The 12397-nt window shown below is 47.5% G+C and overlaps 1 protein-coding gene across 1 annotated transcript in view; it reads right to left on the reverse strand.

Annotated features, from left to right (window-relative positions):
- Window positions 1-2166: 2166 nt before the first annotated feature.
- Window positions 2167-12397, reverse strand: part of cacna1ab (calcium channel, voltage-dependent, P/Q type, alpha 1A subunit, b) — a gene marked incomplete at both ends in the record, with an annotated part of 204523 nt that continues 194292 nt past the window's right edge. Inside the window, 5 exons of the mRNA XM_080722505.1 lie at window positions 2167-2913; window positions 4644-4891; window positions 5534-5735; window positions 11472-11507; window positions 12366-12383. Coding sequence (XP_080578631.1) covers window positions 2167-2913; window positions 4644-4891; window positions 5534-5735; window positions 11472-11507; window positions 12366-12383 — 1251 coding nt within the window. The remainder of the gene's footprint in view (window positions 2914-4643; window positions 4892-5533; window positions 5736-11471; window positions 11508-12365; window positions 12384-12397) is intronic.

Consider the following 12397-nt stretch of genomic DNA (forward strand, 5'->3'; position numbering starts at 1 on the left):
TCTCTACATAGCATCTCTCTGGCTTTTCCAGCTGTTGTACAAACCCCTCACTCCCCCTCACGTTTTGAAGAGTGTAGTGTCAGAGCTTAAGAGTTGTGCTACAACACGCAACGCTTTTCCCCCCCTTATCTTTTCTGTCAATATTCGACACCCAGTAAACGTTGCATGTAGGCTTTTTGGGACCCCAGTTGTTGGAACAGAACTCACAAGAAAAATAAAATAAACAAATAAATCATGGGAACAAGATGGACACAGATTAATTACTCAAATATAAAACAACAAAAATGACACAAATCTACAGCAACAATTCCATTAGTCAATCACCATCATCATCATCACATAATCATCATCGTCTTCATCATTTTGCATTGACACTGATGTCATTATTCGTAAGACTATCATTATTAACAATAGTTAAAGTCAGTTCTCTCCTCTCGCCTCTCTCTCTCGTTACTCGGCCATGCATAAAGGGGGAAGCGTTGAAATGAACCAATACTGTGTTCCCAAATCAGGTTGTCAAAAAAAATCGCTTTGAAACTAAATGTCTATCACCACTGTTTTCAGCTCAACAGAATCCAAAACTGTTCTGACTACGGCTAGATGTAAAACAGAGATAGAGAGAGACAGAGAGAGAGAGAAGGAGAAAAGAGAACTTCTTTGTAAACCTAAATCGTAGAGTGTTCTATAAAGCCCCTAGGTCCCACCCGCGCCATTTAGAATTCCTCTCTAGTATGTATTTAATCGATCATGCAGATTTCCATCAAATTTTCGACTCTGGAAAAAAGATCAAAGGAGGCTGAGCGAATGCAACAGAAGAACCAAGCTCCAATGTCCGAAGAAGAACAAGAAGGAGAAGTAATCGATAGAAGAAATACTGAAGAAATTTGTCTTTGTCTTTTTTTTTTTTTTACCCCATCCCTCCGTTCCTCTCCTCCGCCCATTTCAGACGTGTGATGTCACTCCCTGTCGTTCTATCCTTCCGAGTGCGCGGGGTCAAACCACCATAGGGGGAGGGGCCGTAAACAAGTGTCCGACTCCTCCCCCAAATATATGGCCCCACCCCCCAGCACACTGGAGCAGGAAGCCAGGCCACACCGTGGTGCCCGCTCCCCCCCCCCCCACCCCCACCCCACACACACACACATAGGAAGTGAAGTCACACCAGTTCCGTCAGCATTAGGTGAGTCTTTAACAGTAAACAGAGATGATAAAACTCATCAAATATCAGCCAGCGCTGTGATTGGCTGGTTTTTGCAGTATAGGCGGAGCTTCCTGGTTCTGTCCCTTGGAAAGGAAAAAAAAAGGTTTTAAAGTTGAAGTGGTTGTTCTCCCTTTTTATTTCTTGTCAGAGTGTTAGTGTAAAGTTTTCATTTTGTTCTTCAGAGTTCAAGTTTGATTTTCTGGAGGCATAGCTTGGCGTGTAAGGATAAGGGGGTCCTGGCTTTTGATTTCGTTTTATATTCTTTTCTCTTTTAAACAGGCCTGTAAAGGAGGAGAGCCGAGTTTGAACTCTAACCTGTCTCCTCTGGGTTTTCCCGAAAAACACGTCAGCAGACGTTTTGCAGTAGAAGATCAGGCTGGCGGTTCGGGCCGCACAGGTCTGACGTGACTAGTAGCCAGTTTTACACCACAGCCAGGGAGAGGCGCTTCGGCCCTGGCCACTTTACAATGACGTGTTCCACACCTGCCCTTTCCCTTCTACAGCCTGGCCTTGCTGGTCAAGCAAAGAATACTGGATACCGTAGTTCTGAAGCAGAGAGAGAGAGAGAGAGGGGGGCTGGGGGGGCCTATGTTGTCTGTCTCTCTTCTTTGTGTTTGTGTGTTGCTCTGCCAGTGAGTCTTTTTAGAGTCTCACACACACACACACACACACACACACACACACACACGTGCACGCACGCACGCACACACACACTCATGCAGTGTGTGAAAGGTTAGCAGCACCACCACTCAGCCCCCCTCTGAACCCCTCCATCCGAACCCCCCCCCATCTCAGAGTCAGAGGGGTGGAGGTAGAGGGATTGGAGGAGCTTTCTCCTTCTCCACCCCCCTTCATTTGTGTTAAAGTCTAGAATCCAAGGCCAGAGGATGGGAGGCCAACACCCCTCTCCTCTCCTCTCCCCTTGTCTCATGTCTCCTCGTCCCATGGCTCCTCGTGGGGTTTTGCTAGCACCAGTCGTCCTCGTCCGTCTCGCTGTAAGGTTCGTGCAGGCCCTTGCGGGGCCCCCGGGCGTGCGGGGGCCGGTGGTGGGGCGGTGCATGGGGGGGTGGCCCCCCGCCGGGCGGGCCGTGCCGGTGCGGCGAGGGCGAGTTGGAGCGGTACCCGTTGGGCACCCTCCGCGGGTGCGGGTGGGGGGGCGGAGGGGGGCCGTGCCGGGCAGTCCTGGGGGAGCGGGGGTGGGGGTGGGGGTTCCCCCCGGCGTGCGGGTGCGGGTTGCCGTGGGAGAGGCTCTGCTCGTAGGCGGGGGGCTCGTGGTGGCGCTCGTACTCGTAGTCGGGCTCGTAGAAGGGGCCGTCGCCCTCCAGGCTGTCCTGCGGCGGCGGGCCGCTCCAGCGGCCCCGGTGCGGGGACCTGGGGGAGCCGTGGCGCGGCGAGCGCGGGGACCCGTGGCGGGGGGAGCGCGGGGAGCCGTGGCGGGACGAGGACCCCCCGCCGTGGTGGGGGGAGCCGTGGCGCGACGGGGGCCGGTGGTGGTAGCCCCGGTCGAGGTCCGGCGGGGAGAAGTGGCGCGGGGAGGGCGAGCGGAGGCGTCCGGGCCCCGGGGGGCCGTAGCTGGGCTTGCGCACCGTGGGGGAGTAGGTGACGTGCGGGCGGGGGACGGCGGGGGTCGGGGGCAGCTGGCGACGGCCTCTCCGCGGGGTGCTGGTCCCAGAGGTGGAGGGGACGGGGCTGCCGCTCACCGAACTACTGCCCTACAGCAAAATGTAAACAAGGAAAATCAAACCGCACCACCACCACCACAACAACAACAAGCACCACAGAGACCAGGAGAGGTAGAAAGATAGGAGAGGAATATAGATAGAACAAGAGATCATGGAGAAAGTAGAAGTAGAAGAGGTTGAACACAATTGAACCATCCATAAACACAGCGATGAGGCAAAATATTAACATCAAGAAGCCACACGTCACATTGAGGAATAATGGACAGAGAGAGAAACAGTGACAAAGGAAAAACAGAAAGCGTAACACAAAAAGGAGAGATTGATATCCATAAGTAAGTGTACGTGAAATGACATCGAACTCTTGGACTTATTGTTACTGACTGGATAAATTCACATGCTAAGCGATGCGCACCTATGGCTTTCACATTAACTTTACAGAACATATAAAAGGCGACAGAAGCCTGTATGTGCTCAAATGATCACGACTGGCACACTGTACTTACTATGTCAAGGTAGATGCATGTTGGGACTCAGAAGAGAATGTGTTTCATGCTGAAACAACGTCATGCCCCCCTTGACAGAAATATTTCCAATGTTTCCAAAATGTTGTTAAAAATGTGTTGTCCATTAATAGACCTGAAGTAATTTGTCAATAACTACAGGTATGGTTTGTCCCTGCATGCCTTCAGTGCCTTCTGGGGTAAAGTACATATTCTTTTTCTGAAGAAAATAATGTTAAAGTCCCCCTTAATGAAAAAGAAAAGAAAGCCTGCTTTGGAGTCCCGGCATGCATCTATGCATTATTGAGACTGAGTACACAATAAAATCCTGACTGTGTTAATCTAACCATTTGTAACTCTGAGAGTGTTCTAATATAAATAACGTTCGGTCACTAGACATCTCACTTGCAACACCTCTGTTCACGTCTATATTATCACGTCTATATTATAAGGCAGCAATCAAGTAATTTGCAACATTGTAACCTGATAGCTGACTCCAAAGAATTTCTTTATGGAGAAACGAAAAACTAAAACAGCAGGAAGCATGTATAATGGCTTACAGATCTATAAGCCACCATTATAGAGTAATGAAGTTTGACGTCATTTACACATCCTACCTGGTTCACATTTTTTTCCACCCCATTCTGAATTCCCATAGACTATCACGTCATATAAGAACGGTGTTCCAAACATAAACAAATGATCTCAGTGCGGTTTGACTCATATGGATATGAAGAATCAACTGATGGTGAGAAAACGCTAATGTTACTATTGCCGAATTAGTTACATTTTCACCAGAAACAGAATGTATCAAATATGAGTGACTGACTATCATAAACCATACAGAGACACCTCCCCGACAATATAGCTGAGACAGTTTGTTCATTTTTGGACCACAATGCTTATATGAGACGATTTTAAGATGACCCAGTGTTAATTCTCCATAGAGAAATTACTTCCGTGAACCGGGGGATGAGCGAGTGACGTCATGACTTCGTTACTCTATAACAAGAACTAGTAAGACTCCCTAATCGGGAGATAAGTGCACAGACGGCGCACGTTCACGCCTCGCCCGCCAGTGGCGTATCGGAGAAGCACAAGGCAGCACAAGGCGTTACCTTGTGTTGTCCTTGCTTATTGTAAGTCGCTCTGGATTAAATAGCGCCTGCTAAATGCCTGAATTGTAAATTGTACATTGTAGGGCGCCACTACTGACTCATCCTATTTACTGGGTGTGTGTGGCTGTGTGCGGAGCCCCACCTGTCTGTAGCCCGGCCCGTCGGGCCCCTCGCTGGGCGAGCGTGACCAGTGGCGGTCGCGGTCGTGGGGGTGCCGGTGGGGGTAGTCGTGGCGCTCGGGGCCGTAGCGCAGCTCCTTGTCCACGGAGCCGTGGTGGTGGTGGTGATGGTGGTGGTGACGGCGGTCTTTGGCGCGGCCGCGCTCGCGCTCACGCTCCTTGGGCGGGAGGTCTCCCGACTGGGTGGTGGTGCTGAGGTCCGTGCCCAGGCCTGGGGGGGAAGATGCTGGGGGGGTTACCGTTCACTTTCCAACAAGTCTACCATGGCAACACAGACAGGGTCTTCAAAAGGGGGTCAGATTTACTATAGGCTAGCTCATTTAAAAAGAATCACTGCACAGCAGGTATTAATTACTTAATTCAGTAGCAGCGCTTTTACCTTATTTTCGCCGGCAACTTGAACGCAACACGTGTCCATTATGTAAACAGAAAGTATCGTTCGCGGCAGACCACCGTCTTTTCTTTCACCCGGAAAAGAGAAATTATAACCGCAATCATCCGTGCTTTAGCTATGGTCCGTAGAAAAAGGCTTGTTTTGAATTTCACAACATTGGTCTGGGCGCAAAGGCGGATTTCTGGATGATGTAACTTCCGGATGCATCATGGGAATTGGAGTCGTTGCACTGGGTGCGGGAGGGTCTAGGGCAGTCTAGGGTAAACCACTGAAATGACCAATTGATGTGTTTTGGCATCAGTGGTGGCCACTGTATTAATATAGAATGAAAAGTATACCTGTGTGTGTCTGCGCACATGTGTGTGTGCATGCGTGCGTGCGTGTGTGTGTGTGTGTGTCTCTGAGAGCACGCGTGTGCGCGCACGTGTGTGTGCGTGCGTGCATAAGTGAGAGAGCTACCTGTGTCTGCGTCGGTGTATCTGGTCAGCGAGCGCTGGGAGGTGCGGTGGCTCCTGTCCCGGTGCCGGCGTCCTCCCCCGTGCCGCGCGTCCTCAGACACCACCCTCTCCAGGGAGTAGTCGTCCAGCCGCACGCCGCGGCCCGAGCGCCCGTGGACCAGGCTGGAGGTGGAGCGACGCATGGGGCTGGTGTCCGTGATGGTCTGTGTGTGAGATAGCAGGACAGAGAGAGAGAGGGAGAGAGAGAGAGAGAGAGAGAGAGAGAGAGAGAGAGAGAGAGAGAGAGAGAGGGGCAAGCAGGTAGAAAAGAAAGAGACAAGATAAGACGAGAGGAGAGAGAGTGAGAGAAGGTTGGGGGGGAGACAGGCGAGATGGGAGAAAAGGAAGTGAGGCTCAAAACATCCTGAATTCATCATCATAGTCATCATGATGAGCAAGCACTCACATTAATACACAACTGCCTATCGTCGTTGTCGGCTGGAAACCTTGTATGTCCAAAACGTGTTTTGTATTTATCATTTTTTTAATTATTTAAACTAGTGAAAACAGACGATCTACACACAACGCCTCGCACCGCGAGGCGTTGTGTGCTCGTAGATCAGCTGTTTTCACTACTTCTGTGCGATGGCCATATGATAAAGCAGTGCTTTACTTTGTGAAAAATATTACACATTTGAAACTTGGAGATACGAGGTTTCTGCCCGACAGTGACACTATATACTGTAAGGTGCAGCTGCAGATTGAATATTCGTCAGATTGTGTGTGTGCGTGTGTGCACGTATGCACGCGCCTACGTGTGTCTGTTTGTCCAGCACATAATATCAGACCGGGGTCAGAAACAATAGCCATTTATAATAATGATTTGAGTTAGTTTTAACCTGCTTGTGGCACCACCCGGGTGGGCTTAGTTACATCATCCAGACAAGTAAATGGCAGGTGAGTTTACAACATGGCAGGTACGATTACAAAAAATGTAATCTTCCAAGAGATTGGTATGATTTCTCGGGCACTCATTGTCAAGCAGGTTAAAACATCCACGAAGCGGGTTTGCAAATCGTCACTGTCGGGCAGAAACCTCGTATCTCCAAGTGTCAAATGTGCACGTTTTTCCGTAAAGTAAAGCCCTGCTTCATCATACAAGACTGTCACACAAAACTAGTGAAAATAGCCAATCTACAAGCACACGACGTCTCACACCGTGAGGCGTTGCGTGCTTGTAGATCTGCTATCTTCACTATTCTAAATCATTTTGACATACAAGGTTTCCATCCAACAACAACAAAATACTCAAATGTCTGAATGATAACGTTTTATGGCTGAGACACTGGAAGCCCGATATATACCTCGGCAACAGTGTTGTGCAATGTGTTGCTTGACAAACATAACACATTCTCAAATGAATGAAGTGTCGCTGATGCACCGCGTCGATGCCCACATTAGCACAGGTTTGCCTTTAGCGTTCACAGACCTAATGCTGCAGTTGCTCACATGTGGAACTACGGAGCCTTTGACAAGCACATTTACTAACCATGCTTTATTCCCCCTGAACCGGGGAGAGAACACATATAGAGAGAGCGAGAGAAAGAGAGAGAGAAAGAGACATCCAGAAGAATAGGATATAGAGTAAAGCAAGCATGAAGGCGGGGCATAGAGACCATGCCACACATGCACAAGGCGGCTAACAACACACAATACATGAAGCCTCATTTATGCTGTGTGGCGCGATGGCGACACTTGTCGCAAGGAACAGATCTTCGCAACTTCGTAAAATCTATCTCGGAGATCTGGCCTTACCGGCAAGCAACACCACAGTAGCCATGGAGTATAAACGATGCTTCACATAGTGCATCACCTACATTCCATATCCCTAACAGAGCAGCTTACTGGCATTCCGTCATATCTCACAGACCCTCACTTCTTCCTTCATGACAAAGCACACAGGTCAGTCTAAACAAGCAGCAGGCCAGATGGAGACTCAAGGCGACCGCGACGAGGTTCGACCTGGCTGCGTGAACTTCCATACTACAAGCATCTAGACGCCTTGGATGATGATGGGCAGCCTCACGCAAGCCATGCATGCCCAGTTGCCCACGTGTTGTGTCCTCCCACACCCACGCACACGCACCCATGCACGCACACACACACACACACACACAAACACACCCTCGGTACGCTGCCACTAACAAGCTGTCACACCAGATGACATGGTGTTGGATGACAGCACTCGGCTAAAGCCTCAGCTCCGTCATGGCAGCGCAAAAAGCAACTTCTTCATCGCGCCGCGTGTCCAAGTCAAAGCTCTGCAATCATCAGTCGTCATGCATGAGGAACGGCATGCCAACAAGGTGCCAGTCTTTCACTCCTGCGTCGCCGACAGTTCACGGCAGACAGCTCATGCTTAGATCATTCACTCGCGATCCAATCCGCAATACAACAGACCAAGAAGACATACCCACACACAAATACTGTACATGTGTATGCATACACCCGGTAGTACGCACACACGCACATACCATATGCACAGACACTCTCTCTGTCACGCAAGCACACACACACACACACACACACACACACACACACACACACACACACACACACACACACACACACACACACACACACACACACACACACACACAGACAAAATACAAGCGAAACCCTTGGGGAACTCTTGAAACACATACAATGGAGAGCAATTGTAACACAGGCAAACGGGACAGAGAGAGAGAGAGAGAGAGAGAGAGAGAGAGAGAGAGAGAGAGAGAGACAGAGAGAGAGAGAGGTTGGGGCAGCACACAGAAAAGATCAGGATGATATATATGAGAGAAGAAAAATAGAGGATATAATAGAGAAAGAGAGAGGGATGGAGAAAGTGCTTCTGCTTTAGCAAACAAGCAGGCAAGCAAGGCAATTGGTCTTTCAAAAAAGGGTCTGCAAATACTATGTGACCCAGGCCTTCGTGGGAGGCTGATCTAGGGTTGCTTTTAAGTTTAAATGAGGTACACCCACCCGGCTCTTTCCAATAAAAAGGAGGAATACCCAAAAAAAGACAAGATCTCACTGTATGTGTGTATGTACAGTTTTTGTACGGTATTATATTAACAACCACAGTGTCATTGATGGCTGGATTGATTCCCGAAAAAAAAGCATATTCCTTATCAGGTCAATGATGTTTCATAAGCAAAGATTTGAGATGAGAAGGAAGTTTAGACCAGATCTGGGTCAAATAGCAAATAATAATTATTAGGGCGGTTTGCACCAACACGGATTAAGATTATTTGAATTAGAGTGCTACAGTTTGTAGTCTTAAAACACAGAATTCTGTTCACAATGGAAAGGCTGTCCACAACAAGAGTGGTATGTAATGTAAGCATCCACAGTTCCACACCCATGAGCCATGATGCTCTGGAAACATATTGAACACGAGCCATGTGGTTAACGTGAATTCGGTACTGGATTCGGATTGGCCGGCAGCACTTCTGTTCTATCCTCAATCAAATAGCTTTGAGAATAATCCCAAAGATATTGTTCAACCACCGTCTGTCACGTGGACTGTACCACCCACACGGTTCGCTTTTTAACCACTTGAACCCTCTGCATCCCTACTCTGCGGGGAACATTAGCCGAAGAGATTTGGTATTGACAGAAAACAGCGGGCCAAATATCGTTACATGACTAGACCAGGGGTTCCCAAACTTTTTTGTCTTAGGGCACCCCATAGATATTTTTTTAATCCTAGGCACCCCTACATTATAATATTCACTCCCAGCACCTTTATTTATTTATAGCATATCGTCGTTGTCGGGTGGAAACTTGTATGTCCAAAACCTTTCGATTTCTATTTATCATCAAAATATATTATTAAACTAGTGAAAACAGCAGATCTACAATGCGAGGCGTTGTGTGCTTGTAGATCGGCTGTTTTCACTAGTTTCGTGCGACAGTCTTGTATGATGAAGCAGGGCTTTGCTTTACCAAAAGACATACACATTTGAAACTTGGAGATACGAGGTTTCTGACCGACAGTGACGATATTTTAGTGATTATGTTGTGAGGAAAACGTTGAGATAATAGCCATTTTGGTTAGAACTGAAAATGATACTAAATATTCTTTCAAGTTTCTGAATAAATTCCAAATATTATCAAATGATCTCGCGGCACCCCTGGACTGCCGTCGCGGCACCCCAGGGTGCCCCGTCACCCACTTTGAAAACCCCTGGACTAGACAACATGTTTAAGCCTTTGGTTGCTGTAGAGCCCATTGTCTTTGTTTATTATTATTTATTATGGGAATACATGGTGGAGGTAACAGACACACTCCCTGTAGCACTCTTCTAATGATTAGTAAATATAATAGTACAAATTATTCTTGGCATTTTACTTTCCTGCCTAGTATATCATTGCTATCAGGCAGAAACCTCTTAACAGTTTTAGTGGGTTTTTTGGGTGGTAAACGTTATGCCCTACTTACATACGGTACACATACTACAGCATCACACAAAAGCATCTAAAGTAGCAGATCTACAAGCTCTTTTCCATCTGTTGGTTTGGCAATATTTTCTGAATTTGAATCATGAAAAGTGTTTATTTTTTTATGTGCACTATACTGAGCAGTAAGAAAGTGTTACTTCATTCTGAGAGGGTTGAAATGGGTTTCAGAGTTCACTATTAGAATCGAATTGATATTCCAAATTGTACGGTATAGGTGGAAGCAAAATGTCAAGAATTTATCTGAAAGTAATTGATAGGCCTATATTAGAATAGAGTACCAAAGAACAGATGTACAAATCACAACCTTGTGTCATGAAGATTTTTTCCATTTAAAAAAAATCCCATACTTAAAGAAAAAGAAAATCCTCAAAAAGCCATAATATAATAACTGTGTCCCAAAACACATGTCTGGGCATTTTACTGATATGATTACATTTTACTCATATGATATGATTACATTCTACTCATATGATATGATTACATTTTACTCATATGATATGATTACATTCTACTCATATGATATGATTACAAAGCATCAACTGTTGAAAAAACTATTGAGAGTACAAAACATCCCTCTCAACCAATCCCTGAGCTTCATGCTGCTAATGTCCCAACAATACTCCCTCCCATTGGCCAGCTTTCGGCTACAACTCAGCTATGAGTCCTGTGAAATGTCCTGCAATGTGTGATCCCTTCTCGGCGATCAATCGTGTAGTGAAAACTACAAAATGATATTATGAAAGCCGATTTCGAGAAAGATACTTGCGTAGTGTGAAATACTTTAACGATCAGATGACTCCCTGACACTTCGAATATATTGCAGTGTGTACCTGGCTTACCAACTGTAGATTTAGTCGACTAAAATCTATGACTAAAAACTACATGAAAAACACTGAGGGAATCTCAGGAATGATTTTGATAGAGCTTCAGTGGGGAGTCTAGGGACAGAAATGTCCTCCCGGATAAACGTAGATTTCCAACCATATATACTTCCAGGTACCACCACATAAATAATACAGAGCCACCTCCCAGACAGAATGCCTGGACTTATTAATATTGAAAAAAACAGTCTATGGGATTTCTGAATGGATAGAAAAATAATCTTCATGACCCAAGGGGAGTGGGTTTTGATTTCAGACTTCAGTACTCTACCGCAGTGGTTCTCAAAATGGATTCCAGGGACTTTGTGGGTTCCTTTAGGAGGGTCTAAATGGACCCATACAAGTCTGTAACTCTGACAGTGTTAGAGTTAAGGGGAGACCTTGAAATGTGAAAGTTTGAGAACCACTGCACTACTGTATTATAGGTTTGAGTTAATAAGTGGGGAGACAGAGAGAGAGACAGACACATACAGATAGAGACAGAGAGAGAGAGAGAATGAGTGAGAGGCAGACGGACAGACAGAGCGAGAGACAGGGACAGAGACAGAGAGAGAGAGAGGTACATACACTGAGGTTATTTCCACGAGGTCTGTGTCTTCTCCGCTGCAGAGCAGGCAGGGTGTAGCATGACACACACACACACACACACACGCACGCACGCACGCACGCACGCACGCACGCACGCACGCACGCACGCACGCACGCACGCACGCACGCACGCACGCACGCACGCACGCACGCACACACACACACACACACACACACACACACACACACACACACACACAGTGCGCACACACACACACACACACACACACACACACACGCACGCACGCACAACACACACACACACACACACACACACACACACACACACACACACACACACACACACACACACACACACAGTGCACACAAAAAAGTGAAGAGCAAAACACACGCGCACACACACACACACACACACACACACACACACACACACACACACAGCGAAGGCCCCGCGCAGCAAAGCCACCCGGTCCCGTAAAGGAGAGACAGAGAGAAATAGACAGAGAGAGACAGAGAGAGAGAGAGAGAGAGATGGATGGATGAGCAGAAGGAATGTGAAAAGGATTGAGGTGGGATTACGGATGAATGGAATGAGGAGAATGTGGACAGAGAGATGGAGGGAGGGAGGGACGGACGGAGAGATGAAAAGAGGAGACAGAAGGGGAAAAGTGAGGATGAATAGGAGGAGAAGGAAAGAGAGAGAGAGAGAGAGAGAGAGAGGGAGAGAGAACACAGTTAATAGGGCACACAAATAGGGGTGACGTGGGTAGAGAGGCCACGCGAGACACGCCGAGCCGAGGACAATATATAACATGGACACATGCATGCGCACGTGAACCTGTGCACACGCAGCCACACATACATATGTACGCACGCACACACACACACGCACGCATGCACGCACACACTTACCGCGACAGCGTGTGCACTCTGTAGGGCAGAGC

This window comes from Nannobrachium achirus (genome assembly GCF_963921795.1).
Source record: "Nannobrachium achirus genome assembly, chromosome: 3".
NCBI lineage: Eukaryota > Metazoa > Chordata > Actinopteri > Myctophiformes > Myctophidae > Nannobrachium > Nannobrachium achirus.